Raw genomic sequence first — 18,471 nt, 5'->3', positions numbered from 1 at the left:
TCACCTTGTTTCCTTAGAGATTTTAACTCTTTAAGGAAACAAGGTGAAGCACCATTGGGAAAAAGGCTGAAGAAGAGGTATCAACCTCAGCTTTCATCATCCCAAGTCTCTTCTGAGGCAGTACATTAATTAGGATTAATCTAAATGTTTCTTTGGGGGGGGACAGTTATTCTCCTTACCTCCCAAGCCCTAGATTTTGCTTCCTTGATGTCTCTTTGAATAAAACTAAACTATTAGCTCATTCATGCCTCAGGTCCCATCTCTATTTTTCTACTACTCCACAATATCTGGAAAATGAGAGCCTTCTCCTTGACACATGAACTAAACAGAGACACAGGAAACTGGACTTGTGAGAGGGACAAGAAGTGTTCTCTAGTTACCAGCACGGTTACTGTTCTAGACAAATTTTCCTTTAATTAGACACACAGCTGGGAAGAGACAGAGCTCCCTGAGCCCACCCTGACAGCACTGGCTGCATCAACTGGAACAAGCCACAACCCCCTGACATTTCTCACAAGCCTGTTTGAGTAACTGGAGCTTCCTCCAGGCAAACAAACCATCCACCTCCTCAGATCAAGAATGGACAGGCTGCAACTCTGGCAGCATATTTGGGGCAGATGCCCCAATCACAGGAGTTACTCCACATTTCAATATTGTACTCAGGGCTGGTTATTTTCTCTCAAGTCTTCAGGCAGCCATGAGGAAACAGAGAGGACAGATCAATACTTTTTTCTGCAGCTGCATGATGAACACATGTTTTTAAACTTTGCTGGAATATTTCCCCTCCTCAGACCTGGTTGCTGAATCCTGGTACCTCTGATGGAGATAGTTCGTATGTCATGGTAATATCATGAATTCAGCTATTTGCCATGCAGTCTCCTGTGCCCAGCTCTTTCATCCAGCTGAGAAGGGCCCAGTCTTTGAGCATTCCCAGCTCTGTGACAGGGGAGGAGGCAGAGCCACAAACACATTTTCACACCACCCTTGCCCAACACACATAGGATGACAGTAAAACCAAAGCACGTGCTACAACTCATTCTGATTTCTTTTTCTTACTGCTTGATGGCCATGTCTTTGCCACAAAAACAAGTCCCTAGCTCCAGAGGAATTGTTATTTTAATAGTCCTGTTCCAAAACAGGCAAATGCTTTAATAGCACAGGGCAATCAGCACCCAATGCTCATGGATTATGAAACCAGGGTGGAAAGAAAACAACTGAAGGTTTTTAAAAAAACAGAAGCCAGTTGACAGCATTCCAGCTTCCTCTTAATACCATTACTTGTCTTAACAATACACCATGGAAAGGTAAAAAGCAGTACCCCAGAATGAACTCTGCAAGCCTTCAGGTCTGTGATGAGTGCAGGCATCCTTGACTGACACAGGATGTGCTAGGAGGGAAGCTGGTCTGGAATGAGCAGGGGTTGTGCAGTAAGGTATGCAACTCTCATGCATTTGTGTGGTTGTGTTTACCTTTGCTGCCAAGACACATACAGTTACAATTTTATAGCCTTCCTGAAAAGAAAAAAAAAAAAAAGAAAAAAGAAAAAAAGAAGCTCTCTACAGAGGCTCCAGCTTATGCAAAATGCTGCTGCCAGGATTTTAACTCACATGAGGCAGATGCAGATTCAGAGTGTCACTCCAGGCTTGACGGAGTTACACTGGGCTCCCCTGTTAAAGAAAAAAATCAGACTGATTTTAAAACTGCAACAGCTCTGTGCCATGTGGGACTGTGTCTGCTGGAGCTCCGTCCTCTGGTAAGCTCAGAAGCTGGCCTGGCAGTTATTCCAAATACACTTACAACTGATTTATAGAAGAGGCACAGTTGGTAATTGTGCATCCTGCAGGCAAAATTCTGTCCTCATATCCACAAAGCAGTCTTATATCATCAGCTCAGGGATAGTTAGGAGGAAGAGGGTACAAGCACATTGCCCAAGTGATCCAAATCCTTCATGTTTCTTTCAGACAGAGAAACTGGTTCAAGAAAAGGTCTTGTGCTCTTTTTGGGGCTTTGCCATCATGATCCATTCCTCAGTCAGTGACGAATTACTCCTTTCAGGACACTCTCTTTCACACCATACAATGCCTGCATGTGTCAATGCAGGAGACTCGGGGGACTGAGTCAGGAGCTACTCTGGGAAGCTGAGAAGAGAATTTTGCCCTACACTCGAAGGTGCTCCCAGCGAGAGCCTCGCACACCGGGTCAGTCTGTGGTGCACGTCTGCATTTAAATGTACACTTGGACACTTCTGCTTGGGCTTTCATGGGCAAAGCACCACAGGATAAACCAGCACCAAGCCTGCACACAGAGCTGCTCTCGCTGCAAGCACACACAGGGAGAACACCAGAGATACTCTGCAACTCACAGGTATGCACAGAGGAATCAAGAACTATCTTTGAGATCTAATTTGCACTAAATACAAAGCTGAGCTGTTTGGAATGATGTTGCAAAAATGATCCACAGAAGTATGCAGACCTCCTGGAAGGCTTCTCTGAAAATAAATCTTTAAAGCCTGTTTCCTTTCAAAATGAATAGCTGGGGAAGGCTGAAGTGCATGCGATGGCTCTGCTTAAGCTGTGGGGAGGAGAAGGCCTTTTAGGAGCTGCCTGTATCTTCCCTTGTTTCTCCTACACACACAGATTCAGGCAGAGGAGCTTCTCATTGAAGATGTAACACCGTTTGTTCCAGGGCTTGCCAACACTTCTTGCAAGGTACTCATGGATCTTGGGAGAGAAGCAGGAGTTGAAGTTAAAATAATGACCCCTTTCTGCACTGCTTCAGTCATCTCCCATTTGTGAGATGTATTTGCTGTCTCAAACTGCACACCTGCAAGCAGTTCTGCCTGCCATTTTATTTCCAATCCCTATGGATTTGGTGCTGGTAAAAGCCCTGAACTAGGAACAGAGACAACACACTGATTTCCCATACCACCGAGGCAGCTTTAAGGAAGCAGCTCCCCTTCACCAGAACCCTCATTTAGGCAGGGAAAACCAAGCTCAGGAGGTTGCTGCAACAACAGAACCCTGCAGGGAGAGCAGCTCCTCCGGGCAGAGAGGCAGAGCCAGGACCATTAAATGATGACCTGAAGTATCATTTGCACCTGCCTCCAGTTTTTCCCCATCTGTTGCTCTCTTATGACCCTCTACCATCTCCTGAAGGAGTTTCACCCCTTCCATCTGCCAATTCCTCGTCTGCCTTTCCTCCCAGCTGGAAGGCAAGAGCAGCCCAGGGAAAGTGCTTGTGATGGCCCCCAAAACAAACCCACACTGTCAGGGCACCTCACGGGAGCAGCTGCCTCCTGCAGGTGGTGCATCCCTGCTCTGATCCCTTGGGCACACACTGTCTCCACTCCTTCCCCACGCAGGTGCTGAGAGCACTGTCTGTGCTGTTGACTTTCAGGTGTCCAGATAAGATCAGTATTTCTTAAACTAGACGTGACGACCTCCTCCAAAAGGATTGCAAAAAGCTTTAACAAATACTCAATCTCCAGAAACGTTACCCACTCTCTGGGTTCTCCAGAGGTCATACAAAGACAGGTAAGCCAAAATGTAGACAGATAATGCACACGGTTTTGCCTTTTTCTCTGAAGCACGGGAAATGCAGCCCAACTACTTTGTGTTAAGTCTTGACGAAATGAAAGTAAAATAGTTAAAAACAGATTTTTTCAGTTGCTGCTTATTCTCCAGTGAGTAAGGCATGCAAATGAGGCAGTTAGGGACATACATGGGCAGGTGGAGAGCTGGTATCCAGATTTATACATCTCGGGCTCAACATGCATAATTAAGTTTGTACAAATACATTTCTGAAGTTACACAAACCTGGCTTAAAGAGCAGGATCAAAGTGTTGCTCTGAATTGCACCACAAATAAGTAATGTGTAGTGGGTTTGGTTTGCCACGTATGCAAGCATGTATTAGGAATAGATTTATATCAGAGTTGAACTGACAGAACCTGCTTAGTTAAAGCCTTGAGCACTGAGATCCCCTTTTACAAACCCATTCCCTGTAACAGTATAAATATCTGTGTATCCTGTCTCAACAACGTCTATCAAATGAGATCTTAGTGTCCCACAACAAGATAGAAATATCCCCACAGCTCCCCATTCTGTCAATATTTCCTCTGCACATGGCCCCAAAGCCAGACACTCAGTGTCCACTACACTGTGTATGTGACAGTCACCCATCCACAAGAACCACACCACTGGCTATTTCACACAAGCTCCAAACACTCATCCCCTGGCACTTCTGATCGCCTGACCTGCAGCTCCAGCTGAGAATCCACAGGGAAACAGCCAGTGACCAGTCCTGGAGGTATTTTGGATACTGGACTTAATTAAAAAACAAACTCCACTGAAATAAAAATACCAATTAAATGTACTTCTAAGTGTTGGGCAAGCATTTCACATACTGCCATAGTATGAGGAAAGTCTGCCTCAGCTGTAGGGCCAGAGGTCTGAGGATTCTCATAAGCAACCAGGTAGTGAGAAGTGTTATCTGACCTCTACACACTGACACTCCTTTCAGGGTATCTTATCTTCAAAATTTACAGAGCAATGCCACTTTTCATATACAAGTGGAAAAGAGGAGGATTTCTGTTCCAGCATACTAATGACTCCAGCCTCTGTGTTACAGGGCCATTTCTAATCAGGCAGGTATTGTCAGGCACTGCCACTGAAATGTAACAAAAGGGGAACACTAAGGTTTCTCAAGCTATGCTGCTCTCCATGTTAAAATAATTCATTACTTACACAGGAAGGAATCTGAAATGTCATGTTTAAGTTTCACACCTGGGTGTTAACTACCCTCAGTTTTGACAGTGCAGTCAGACTGCTCAGCCCTGATGGGAGCCCAGACTCACGCTTGGCTTGCACAGCCTGGCAGGGTGCTGTCACTTTGCACTGGAAATAAAACTGAGGATTTTCTTTCCCATGAGAACTAGAATCCCTGCAGAGGTACCTGTAAAGTGGGACACTCTGTAGAAACACTCATCTGGCTTGGCAATCCCAGGAATGGGGATAAGCACAGACCTCCAGATCCCCTTGCCTTGTGTCTCTTTCCAATGACACATCAAATGTTACCCTCAACTCCTGCCACAGCTACTGAAAGGCATTTCACTTCACTTCAGCATCCTCACTGGCCATGAATGGAAAAACACTCCTATTTAAAGCTCTGGTGTGCCCAGCAGTGGTTTGGGTCATCTCTGCCCACATACACACGTGCCCTGCGTGCAGGCAGTGGAGTTGAGCACCCTTGTGCTGTGCTGAGCTGGGAGCTCAGTGCCTGTAAACAAACTGACAAAGTGGTAAACGTGCCTGACTGCAACCACAAGAAATCCCAAATGAAACCCATGGGACGACTCATATGTTTTCAATTGGGAACGTGGTGAACTTCTGACTTGTCATTTGTTTATGAACTCGCCTGAACTGTGACCATAAAGGGTTTGTCTACAGTCAGAATGAGTTGAAAACCAATTAGGAACAGACTCCAGTCGCCTTAACTCCTGGGGTTTGATTTTAAGCACTAAACCATAAATAAAAATGCACAGTATTATGGAAAGCAGAATTGTAGCATTTCAGCCTATATTTTAAATTGGCTTTTCATAATACCAAACAAAATGGGTAGTGACATTGGTTTATTTCTTTGAATTTTTAAAGTTTTCAGTCTAAATGAGAAGAAACTGCTGCCATATTGAGTATAATTTCCCCTTACCCGTAGAATCTTTTGCAAACACAGAAGCGACCTGTGCAGTAAGATAAAGCTTAGCTTTAAAGCACACTTCAATATTTAATGTGCCTTTTCTATTTCACTAAGAACGATGTATTTGTAGTGATCAGCAAGCAATACCTTGACAAAACCTCCAGGTGCACCCCAGAACACTTCTGTATGCTTAATGCACAAGCTGCTCTGCCCTGCATGAGCAGCTGGATCTTGCACAGCACCTTTGTGCCCACAGATGTTTTTGACAGTAAATCTGATAACAGAAACTAAGGCAAGGCTCACTAATCATCAGAGGCCTGAATCTTTTGGATGTGAGCTTCAGTGGCTTCACTGCACCCTTTTCTGATGATGCCAAACACGGGGCTGTGGGTGGAAGGCAGAGCTCCCCTACAGAGCAGCACCAGGGCTCTGCAGTCCCCAGCCGCAGCAGAGCCCATAAAGCAGCGACGCACCCACTGCAGCCTAAGAGCAGTGGAAAATTCCTTACCTCTAATGCTCCTGCAAACATCCCCAAGTGCACAGCACAGCTTTCAGCTCTAAAACCTCTAACCTGGAACTGTATCAGCTCCCCTTCTCCCGCTCTGCATGCTAACAGGATGTGTAAAGACAGGATTTGTTGTTGCTTCAGGGATTGACACAGCACTGTATGTGCAGCCTGGCTGTGAATTGCTGGGTCTACACTTCACATTGTTTCTAGTGCTGCATTTCTAGTTGTTTTAAAAACAAGTGTTGTCAAGTATCATCAGCTTTAACTCTTCCCAAAGCAGGCTTATTAGTGCTCTCATTGGTAAATTCCAGATATTTTTATCTCTCTGCTGCTGCACTTTGTTTGCCTTCGATGTAACAAAGATTTGGGCTGTTTGAATATGCCTCAGAGGCTGGCAGAGCAGAGCTTAGTGTTGGAAAGATTTCTTCTGCTGAATAAAAATGAATGGCTTGAGGTAAGAACAGCAACACTGAGGTCACATTGTGCATGTTGAGAGAAGCAACTCAGACAGACTCTGCATTTCAAGGAAACTTCAGTTTTTCTGTTTTAATAGTTGATATAACTTTGCACTGGATTAATATTTTAAAAATTACTACAGTCATCTGTTCTTTCACAGGAAATTTTTAGTTTCCCTGACACAAGAGAATGCTTTTTGTGCTTAACAAATAGCCTTCACAATTTACCTCTCTCACATACAGCCCACTGTGAGTTATAATCCAATATTGGAAATATCCCTGCATATCCATGGAAACAAACTACTGTGCCAAAATATGGGCTTAGTTCTTCAATAAAGACTTATGAACAGAGAAGAAATAGTTGCTTGGGCTTCAGGTTATAAAATAATTTGCTAGCATCTAGAATTAAGAAGCAAATTACTTAAAGGCCCAGTAGTCATTAATACAATATATCTAAGGCATTTTTCAGCTTTATCAGTGTCCAAACAGATCCAGCTTCTTATTTTTCTCTATATTCACTGAAGAGAGTGAGGCTCCATGGCTACACATTTGTTTAACAGTGTGCACCTGGGCTTAGAGGCAGGCTAAGTGCCCATGCTGGCAAGAAGCCGCATACAGAAGTTTTTCTGTAGTGCTAAAATAAGGCATTCACAAAGCAATGGCACACATGTGATCTCAGAGTTAAAGCCTCCTGTACTCTCAGCTTTGGTTCCTCCTACAGTGTAAGCTGTTTGAGTCATCACAAGGGTATTTGCAACTTAATAGCACTTCTGTTGTGGTATTAAGATCACTAGATAAGGGGGTCGATTAGATTGAAAAATGCCTCCCTATTTTCATCGTCTGGCAAGAGGAGAGCTTGCCTTGGTGTACTAACAGCCTGCTGACCCAGCTTGGTGTTATCATCATGTTTTTAAGAGCAAGAAAACAGAATATAGCAGCTTTTGAAACTTTCCTTACACTGTGAAGACTCGTTCTTTCTGCAGCTTCTGTTTATCACTCTGATTCCTCAAGAATCCACAGACAGCAGATTAGCAGTTTGTCAGTCAGTGATTTACTGGGACAGAGCAAGCAACACATGCTTGCTCCACTCCTCATTCCCAATGCCAGCATGTGAGATCCCACAGCTCCAGACCTCATTTGCTCATTACACAGCTTTAAATGGTCAGGCTCTGAAGAGCAGCAACACAAAGGGAGCAGGGACAATAACCACTGCACTGGTATTTGAAAAGACATTCAGCTCAAAGCATACTCGGAACAACTTGGCTTCTCCATCTGCCTTGAGCTTTAAAACGCCAATGGCTAAACCAGGCTCTGAAGTCTGCAAAATCTGCACCTGTCAAACTGGCAATGTGCAAATGTGAAAAGGCAGACAGCAGATGTGCAACAGTCAGGGCATCTCCTGGTCCTGGCTGTGAGAGTTGGAAGGCTTCTCCTGCACATCTACCCATTCCTTTCTTCAGCCACCACATTATTTCTTTATGACACAAAGAACTGCATTATCCAGCAAACTGGGAAAGAAGCAAAACTGCTCAGTATCTCCCCAAAAGAGCCTCAAAGCCTGTAATCCCTTCATCATGATGAAACTAAAGACAAGACTCTAACCTAAGCAGGAGAGCCTAGAACATTTGCATTAGAGTTCAGCACTAATAAACAGACAATAACAGCACCTGAACTGACATTCAGATACACTGTAGTTGTTTACATTACAAGCTCAATAGTTTAAGTATTCAGTTCAATCTTTCATGTATAAATTTATCCCACATTTATCATTTGTTTTTCATTTGTACAATCCTGATTTTTTTTTCATACAAGGTACAAATTCATGAGTCCCATTTCTCAGTTGTGCAAACTGAAACACAGGAACCTGACAGACTCAGCTAAAATAAAAATAGTGATGGCCTGAAGAAGCAGTTCTCAGTTCTGCTGTCACCTTTTCTCCCAGATCACATGCAGCAACAATCCAATTCTACCTTTTGGCTGAGTGTATCTTTTCTGGAGTCAACAGGTAAGACAAGCATTTCAAAAATAAGATGAGGGTGTGAAAAATTCTCCTCTTCCAAATTGCTAGGACTGCTTTGACATGAACACCTGCCTGAGGAAAGGGCAAAACCTGTTTATGCATGTTGCACTTTGGATTGAGTTGGGAAAGACCAAAGCTGTCTTTCCCATATCTTTTCCCATGTGATGAGACGGGAAATGCTACAAGCTGAAAGCATAAGCAATTTTGCAATAAAATCTTTGCAGTGCACCAAACCTTGGCATTAAATTGGCAATGTTTCCAGGACACAAGCTATATTCCAATCAGATTATGTTACATTAATCACATTTGCACCCAATAAAACCAGTATTTTTCAAGCCTCATTTCCCCTCCTTTTTATTGAAACTGTTTTCAGCAGCCATTGATAATTTCATTATCAGTTTCTGGAGAACACAGAAGCAGCAATGAATTAAGCAGAGGGAAAGCATTCCAAATGAAAGCATCCTGTCTACTGATATTACCTCTTATCTACTTCAGATAGAAGATAAAACTTTCAACAAGGCCATAACTTTTGGAAAAGAGTAGTCACAGAGGAATCTTTTCAAGCACAATTGAATTTGTAATTCTTACTATCCCTCTCCATCTGCCAACAGCCCAGTGTGAAATTACAGCCAGTTTGGGAACCCCACTGCTCTAGCTCTGCTCCTGTCCCTGTCAAGGGACATCCATCCATCACCTCATTGTGCAGCCTGTCCTATTTAAGAGCAGGTAATGCCAAGGCCTCCTGCATGATTTGGATCCAGATCTAATAATTAAGTGTAGCTCACACTGAGTAGGAAGCAGCCAAATAAAACGCTATGTGAAACCAGTCTCTCCCTGCTGCATTTCCAAGAAGTGTCACCAATTCCTCAGGCTCAGGTGAGTGTCACAGTGAAGACTCTCCACTGCCACACCTTTATTTTATTTTCTGCACTTAGCATTAAACACGAACCAGAGAAGGCTGTGAATCTTTAGGATTGCATGCAACACTTTACCAAGCACAGGCAGTTTTGACAGTACTGGTGAAAGGCAGACCAGAACTTTCAGTGACTGTTCATCTTCTGGCAGCATGAAAAAGCAGAGATGAATCATTCAGATAATAAATGAAACTACTATTTAGCAAACAAAAAATAACTACAAAAGGACCTTCAATCTCTCTAATTTAAACAGGAATCATTCAATAATTCTCAGTTCTGCCCTGACACCAAATTCAGCCCTGGGTGTAACACTGTTGCTCCCCAAGGAGCAAGGGCACCATGGGGAACCACCAGGGCCTCGCTCCCAGGCTGGCAGGCAGCAAGGTCAGAGGCAGGGAATGAAGGGCTGCACAACATCACAGAAACTTGTCTTAACCTCCACTAAAGCAAGGGCTGAAATAGCTGATGACTCTTGCTTGTGTCAACTGCTGCAACACTTTAAACAGCAACTACTTAACTAAGCACACAAACCACAGTCAACTCCTGCTCTTCTTCCTGCTCCTTTTACTTGCCTCCCAGTAACACCTAGCTTAAAAAAATTTATTTTATGTACTGAATGTGATTCCCAAACAGATTGAATAGGAAGGGGACAGCCAGTTTCGTACATAACACAGATTTCTGAGCCTCTAGTACTAGTGTATCCAGAACATTAACCTAGGGAGATTTGGGAGTTTCCATACATGTAAGAGATCTTATTCACCTCATGAGAATACAACAACAATCCTTTATGGGAAAACAAGAAACCTAAAACCTGCGAGAGTTATTTCAATTTGCTTTATTTGCCCAGCAGTCAAATTTAATTCTAGATGTAATCACTGTGATTACAAATTCAGCTATTTAAGGTCCATCATTTCTCAGAAGAAAAAGCTAAAACCTTCAGGCTCTTCTACACAAAAATACTTTCTTTGCCAAACCCAACCATTAACAGTATTTCTCAACCCTATGCAAGGAAAAAGAGAAGCACAATCAGGAAACACAGGAGTTGTTTACAAAAAGTTCAACCTAATTTTGGCTTGAAAGTGAATAAAACCACTGCAGAAATGCTGTATCAGACAGCCTTGAATTCTTTTAAATTCTGAGTTAAGTGGTTCTTTAATTTAATAACTCTAAGAAATACTACTCTATAAAATAATACATGAAACTGTACTTTATGTGCAATGTAACATGATGATACTAAAACTGCTCTCAGCTGGCAAGCTGACATTCTCAGACGTGCTGATAGTAGAACACGATCACTGCAGTGTGTGCATGGTAGCTGTTACTATAGACTTCAAAATGGGAATGCCATGTCCCTACCAAAATTAGATTATTCTAGACAGAAAAGATGGTTATTGTAAGTAGATCTGTGTCCTTAAATTCATAAGGTACAAGAATAAAACTGTCTCAAGCTTCTAAAGTTCAAAATACATGAAATGATTCTGACTTTTCTGGTACTGAACCACCTCCTAAGGAACACTTTTAGTGCAGTAAGTGGTCATTGATTTGGAAAGAAGAAAGAGATGAAACAGGAGGACTTCTTTACAAGACAGGTAATTGACTGTGTATCAAAATAATCATTCTTCTGAGATGGCAAATGTATGACTGTCATCAGCCTATTTCTGATGTGAAAGTACACAGCAGAAGTGGACGTCACATACAGATTTTGGCAGGGTCAATGACTCTGCCTGCCTTAAGTTGTTGAATAGGGAGATTGTGCTGGGGATTTTTTAAAAGCTTTACAGAAAAATGGCCTAGCAGTGTCTGAAAGTACAAATGCAGAAAACTAGATGAGGAGCTAATGACACTGGAGATGCTTCTGCTCTTTTCCTTGGCCTATTTACGTGTTTTGAACAGTCTCCAAAAGGCTTCTGCTCAGCATGCGCCATCTGGCATGCAGATACCATTTCCAGATGTTAAATTACACATAAACTGGCTTTTAACATTGTTTTTTTTTTCTTTTTTTAATCAAGACAAGTAACATGTCCCTGTGAAAGAGCGGGTAAAGGATAACATGACCAATCAAAAAACACAGCAGGGTCTAATGAATGCACTAACTACAGCATATTACTGTAATACTTCACTTGTCCCACTTCTTCATTATAATTCCCACTTAATTTATTAGAATTGTAATCATATTCTAACACTGCACTCTCTAAAGCCCCTGCAGTGGATAAGTATTTTTTCTTGTATGAAAGCTATAAATAGCTAATGATGGTCAGATAATAAAAGCCCACACAGAAAGAATGACTCTGAGACACAAGAAAATAATCAGGTAATTTCAAAAGTTGGTTTCCAATTTCAATGGAAAAAAGGGAAATAGTACTTACCAGTCATAATGTTTTTCATCTGCAAAAGGCTTTCCAATCTAATTGCATTCTCACAACTCCTAGTTAAATGATCTGCAACTGTTACCTCTGGTGTACCATGGAAGAAGTCACAGGACAGCAGCTTACCCCAGAGGGGTCCTGATTTCCAGTTTTCAGCTCAGACCACATCCCATTTCTTTTTCTGCCTCACACCCTGTCACTCAGCTCCCCTGAATGCACTGACTTTGCCTGCTCAACTGGAGCACTGTGATCTTCCAGCCTTGGAAGCCCCAGGTTTTTATGTCCCTGGTACTGCTTTAGGATGCTTGAAACATTCAATTTTTTCCCTTCATCAAATCAAGCATAATTTTGTGGATAACAACACAACTGCTCCGTGTTTACAGGAAAAAGGAACATTTGGGTAAAATGAACAGTCAGATAAATGAGGACAGTGCTGAAGCTCTCCTTCTGTCAGGATGAAAATTAGCAACAAATTTCATGCTCCACACCAGCTCCACTGGGATCACCTAGGTCCTTGGGAAGTGCCACCACTTCCTTTGCAAAAGGCACAGAAGTTATTTTTCTGTTACTGAAGTGAAACCCAGAACTTTTTCTTTTCTTTTTTTAAGCATTTATTCTTGAACAACTGTTTTTCATGTACCCCTTAAAAGCACTGCCATAAGACTGTCACAGCTAGGAAACACAAACAGAAAGCACGTGCCTGCAGTCATATCCAGGACAGATTAACAACAATATGCTTCATGACTTGAGAAGTGGCAAGAACTTTAAACAGATGTAGAAATAAGGCATTGAACAACCAAACCTTTTATATGTAACTACTTCCTTTTATATGTAACACAAGGAACTGATCTAAATATAAACTCCAATTACCTGCCATAGTCTCCAAAACTGCTCCTTGAAGCTGAACCATGAGCCAGTGGAAACCTTCCTGCCCTTCACTTAGCCTCTGACCCCAGCTCTGACCCTCACACTGTCCCCAGCCACATTACTCATCTCTCATTCCTTCTCAGTACACAGTAACCAGAAGACCATAGCTGACATACTGCATTAACCTATTATTAGGTGACCCTGACATTCTACCTCCCATTTTCTCAGTTCACATACACAACAACTCTAAACTGAAATATTAATGGTGATAGGAACTTTTTACCCATAACCTTGGAAGTGGTAATGAGAAAGAAGGCAGGATGGTACATGAATCCTCAGTTACAGCCTGTGTGATACTATAACCTAGGAAAGTGGAAGTGAGCTTTTTATCTTTTCCTTCCTTAAAATACATAACATGGAAGTCTGACTATGAAGAAAATGGTAGCTTTACTTCTTTTTATCATAAGTCTCAGGGAACTTCCCTATTGAGTATCTGAAAGATGGAGAAGGCATGCAAACAATTTTATGAAACTAAAAGATCTTATGCAACCTCCCAAAGCTTATCTGTCACAAAGAATGGGCAAAGCTTTACGAATTAACTCGTTCAGCTGACACAAGGCACTCCCCCTGCCATGCCTCTTCTCAAAATGAATCACTGGTGTGGCTAACCCAGGAAGGGGAAAGAGGAAAACCTATTCAAAAATTACTTTTTCAGGACACAGGAGAACCTGCTGGCCAAAGGTGTGGCCTGCTACATGCACAAAGAATGAAAGAAATCACCTTGTTATTCAAAATCAAGCATGCACAAGCATGCACAATGTCAAAATACAGTGGCATCTAAGGAAGCAGACTTAGTAAGCTTTGGTTTTCTTGACACCCATGATGACTTGAAACTGTGCCACAGTAACATGGCTTGTGCCAAATACAGCTTGCAGATAAAAAAAATTTAAGGGAAACACCTAAAATGAAAATGCAACGAATAGTGAAAGATACATTTACTAATAGAAGAAGCACCTGTTAACTGGAGTAGCCCAATCAGCTTTTTGCTCTTTTTTGTTCAGCAAGAAACGATATTCCAAAGTAAGTCAGTGCTCAGAAGACTTAAGAAGATACTCACCAGCAAGTGTATAGTCCATATCAAAACCAAAGCACTTTATCTTTTCCATGGCTAAACTTCTGTTTACAAAGACCCTGAAAAGAGAGAAGAAATATCACCAGAGGTACAAGCATTTTCAAAATATTCACGTTTTAGAACAAACACATTCTGCCACTCTAAAGATATCTGGCTTCCATAGGTCAAAATTGGCAAATATACCTGAAAACAGAGTCGAGTCTCATTTTTTGCGAGTTCTCCTGAAGCAGAGCCATGGCTTTGCAGAGTTGTTCTAATTATTGGTATGCTGTCCAAAGACATACACACATGCATGCACACACACACACGGCCTTCCATGTGACCTGCAAAAATTCCTAAGAATAGAAGTGCAAAATCTCCTGAAGCAGAATTCAGACCTCAAAGGATATGAAACTGGAAGCAGTAGATGCAAAGCAATATAATTCGCCTGATTAAAAAAAAATATTAGTAAGAAGTAAGAAGGAAAATAAAATAATATTTCTGTGAATAAATTCACAGTATTTGCCTTCTCTTTGGAACTATATCTGGAAATTCAAAGCAAACCCTAACCGATCCGTTTTCACATTTTTACCAATACCCTTAAAAACATTTCATAAAGCTCTGAAAAAGAGCAACTGATAAAAATTTTCATACACAAGATATGTAATTTCTATTGTGAAAATTTTTCTTTATAACTCCTCTGAAACTTGCCAACCGCTGTTTTGTAAATTCAGCTTTTACCATTAATGCTTATTATAAAGAGACTCTAGGCTGAATACTTCCAGGCCCTCTTGGATGACAACATTAATACATGATATCCAATTTAGTTCAAGTAAATAACATGGTAAAGAAATAGGTCAGAGACTACAACAAAACCTTTTCTTGCTTCCTGTTCCAACTACGACAGTAACTAAGCTGCTTATGTTTCCCCAGAACTTTAAAGCATAAAGCAGATCTGTAATTCAACAGGACTTCTTTCCACTGGCTTATCTGAACTTTAAATACGAGAGTCAGGACTTGTCTGTGGGAGGGAAGCTGAGCTTTTCAACACCCATCTCAGCCCCAAATCCAATGCACTGCTTGAGCTATGTGATGCCAAGACAAAATTCCCCCGTGTGAGAAAAGTCCCAGAGCCTTCACTCGAACTCTGATTTCAGCATGTGAAAATTCTCCAAATATTTACTAAACGCACTGCCCTCAGCACAGTAATGATCCTCTCAGGAGGCGGAATCGGCAGCGCTGCGGGGCGGGAGGCGCGGACAGCAATGGAGGCGCCGGGCGCGGAGCCGAGCGCGGAGCCGAGCGCGGAGCCGAGCGCGGAGCCGGGCGCGGAGCCGGGCGCGGAGCCGAGCGCGGAGCCGGGCGCGGAGCCGGGCGCGGAGCCGGGCGCCCGCACGGTCCGAGTGCCGCAGGAGCCGGAGCAGCCCCGCTCCGCTCCGCACGGTGAGGGCACCGCAGGGGCCGGGACAGCCCCGCTCCGCTCCGCACGGTGCGGGCACCGCAGGGGCCGGGACAGCCCCGCTCCGCACGGTGCGGGCACCGCAGGAGCCGGGGCAGCCCCGCTCCGCTCCGCACGGTGCGGGCACCGCAGGAGCCGGGGCAGCTCCGCTCCGCTCCGCACGGTGCGGGCACAGCGCGCCCGCCCCAGCGCCCCGCCACAGCCCGGAGCTGAGCAGCAAACTGCTCACCGCAGGCTGCTGGGCAGCCCTCTTACCTCATCGCTCACCGACGTGCTCCCCGCTCGGCTCGCAGCAGTCTGATTCATCTACTTGTCTGAATCGTATTACAGAATTCCTTTAAAGCTTCCCTGGTACCCGTGCGATTTTGCTTGGATCTGATTTGACTTCAGAAGATCATTATGCCTGAACCAAGCCTTAAAGTACTGTATATCTTCTTGGACAGTGTTCTAGAAAACACATCTGTGGCTAATTTAACCAGTCACTGGATATTGTTGTTGTTCCACACAAATCCACTTGGAATACAGTTTCTCTGGCAATAGTATACTTTCCCCTAACCTTGCACACTCTCTCTGGGAGTCACTGTTTCCTGGCAAAGTGCCTGCCTTTGACAATGGGGCTTGTCACTAAGGGGCCTTGGAGGTTATAGATGATGCTCTTTTCTAACAGATTTATGTATTACCTAAAGAAGACAAAGTGATAGGATGAACACTAGAAAACGGTAAAGAAATGCCTTTTGGAAATACGAGATGGGCTCGTAACTCACTAAAATTCACTCCTGAAATAGCTGGCTTTTGAGTAGGTGGCGCAAATTATCTGAATCTGCAATCCGAATCCGTGTTTGTCTTTTAACATAGAGACAGCTCTGATTTACAAGAGACCAAGCAGAAGCACTATTTAGTACTAAATACAGTCTGATATTTTGTATAATGCATATGATTACGTGCTGCTGCTGCTCCTGCTGCTGTCGGAAAACATTATTTATTAGCTAATTCAAGCACATAATTTCTGATCTCATGTTTGTGCAGCTTGTTTCTGAGAATGCAGGGCTTTAAGAAGGAACAACATACCTTCAGGAGACACTAGCAACATTTTTTGTTTAACCTGCACAGTCCAGTTCTGCTCTTGCCTTTAGGCCTAATCCCTGCAGCACAGTTTTCTGACTGTCTTTACTGGATAGGAGCAGAAGGGAAATTTAAAGACGATCACAAGATCATTTCAGAATTGCAACATTTGGTAAGTTTCCCAAATGAGGACAAAAACCCCAAGTACTGAGACACAGCTGAATGCACTCACAAAAAGGGTAATATGACAGTGCCTGTGAAAGGCAGAAACAAGGGAGCTGTGACCCAAGAGATCTGTTCCAGTCCAGCCTGCCTATGTCCAGATGATGATGACACCAAACTGACCAAAAACCACACAAGATTTCTAAACTCTGATAGATTGTCATTCCTTGCTTTTGTAGTATTCAGAAACTGAACCCAAAACCAGCATACTTTGAGACTGAAGATCTGGAAAAGTTTTCTGAACAACAAAACAAACAGCACCCATTAGTATATTTTTGTTCCAAAATAAGTCTTTTGACTGAAACATGAAAATTACCATAGCAGCACCCTTTGGTAACAGCTGGTGAAGATGCCTCTTTCTCTGCCAATTTGCACTTATTGCCTATGACCTATAAACTGCACTGGCAGGGTCTAATCACACCCCAACCTGGCAGATGTGAAGGCATCCTACCAACTGATCTATGTGGCAATTACTTCACCCACCAGTGCTGGAGTGAGACAGAGCAAATATTAAAAAAAGCTAAAGAAGACTATTACACAACATGTTCAGGACAGGAAATGAGAACATTTTAATCAATTTAAACTTGCATATGCCTTGGCAGATTGAACGCAGACTAAACAGTGGTAAAAAAAAGGGGGGGGGGAAACAATTTCATTTTTCTTGTGAAGGCCCAGATAGATATTAGTTTATTTTGTAGGCACTCAGGACATCAATTTTAAATCCTGATAAAGAAATCTCCCACGAACAGTGCTCCCCTAAGCACAAGGGAGTAAGTAGCTACTTACAAATATTTACTCCCAGACACTGACTGGCTTAATTCAGGGTTTTACTCAAAGTAGTAAATATCTGCAGTGTCCTAGAAACTAAAATTAAAAGCTGAGATTAAATCTCTAGGACAGTTTCTGGGAAGAGCCAGGTGCTTCTCAGAAGCTGCAGACAGCCCTTTCAAAGCTGTTCTTAAATTCTAATTGAAGGCACACTCAGCCTGACTGCAAGAATACTGATCAAATCACAGGATCACAGAAGGTTTGGGGTCGGAAAGGACCTTAAAGATCAGGTTTCTCCAAACCCCATTGAACCTGACATTGTCAGGGGCTACAAAAAGGTAACATTTCCTCAGAACAAATGCTTTAGAGAAATTACAAGAGTTGTTTTTAATTACTATGAAACAAGAACCTGAGGGCCCTAAGAACTTCAGCCACCTGAGGGAAAAGATCCTCTGGTCATGAAAGGAAAGGATGAAATAATGAGTTTTTTACAGCTCATCCAGATGAACAAAAATCAAAGAAGCTTCTGGATTACAAACAGTAGAAATAATGTCAGAATAAGAGGAAAACTAAAATGATCTAACATTTTTAGGCAAGGAAGTTTTAATGTAGAATAATTTCTCCACATGACAGAATGAGAAGAAATCACACTCTCCCTTCCACTGAATTTGTTTTTTTCCATTTAGAAAATAGTCACTTTAACTGGAAGCTCTGGAGTTAAAATTTAAGCTAAAAACTTAACAGCACTGGGCAGTAAGACAAAACAAACTGTAGGCACAGCATGAGAACACTCTGCATTCCTTGTGCTGAAGCAGAGGTCAGTATTGTCTAAACCCAGCTTCACACCTGTCTGCACCCAGAGCATCTCCCTGAACAGGACACTGCCTTTCTCTTGCCTTCATCCTTTCCTCCTGATGAAAACCCAAGCTTTCCATTTCTGCTGTGAGGAACATCCCTGTGTGTCTCCTGCATTTTGGACTCCCTGTGCAGTGTGGCTGGAGTGACACAAGGTGTGGAGGCTGTGGGG

General features: G+C 42.8%; 1 protein-coding gene across 1 annotated transcript in view; it reads right to left on the bottom strand.

Annotated features, from left to right (window-relative positions):
• Positions 1–18,471, bottom strand: part of NT5C2 (5'-nucleotidase, cytosolic II) — a 60,326-nt gene that overhangs the window by 16,867 nt on the left and 24,988 nt on the right. The window contains exon 3 of the mRNA XM_063405381.1: positions 13,940–14,013. Within this exon, the coding sequence (XP_063261451.1) occupies positions 13,940–14,013 (74 nt within the window). The remainder of the gene's footprint in view (positions 1–13,939; positions 14,014–18,471) is intronic.

This window comes from Prinia subflava, chromosome 9 (assembly GCF_021018805.1).
Source record: "Prinia subflava isolate CZ2003 ecotype Zambia chromosome 9, Cam_Psub_1.2, whole genome shotgun sequence".
Lineage (NCBI taxonomy): Eukaryota > Metazoa > Chordata > Aves > Passeriformes > Cisticolidae > Prinia > Prinia subflava.
This window is presented reverse-complemented; position numbering and strand designations above follow the sequence as displayed.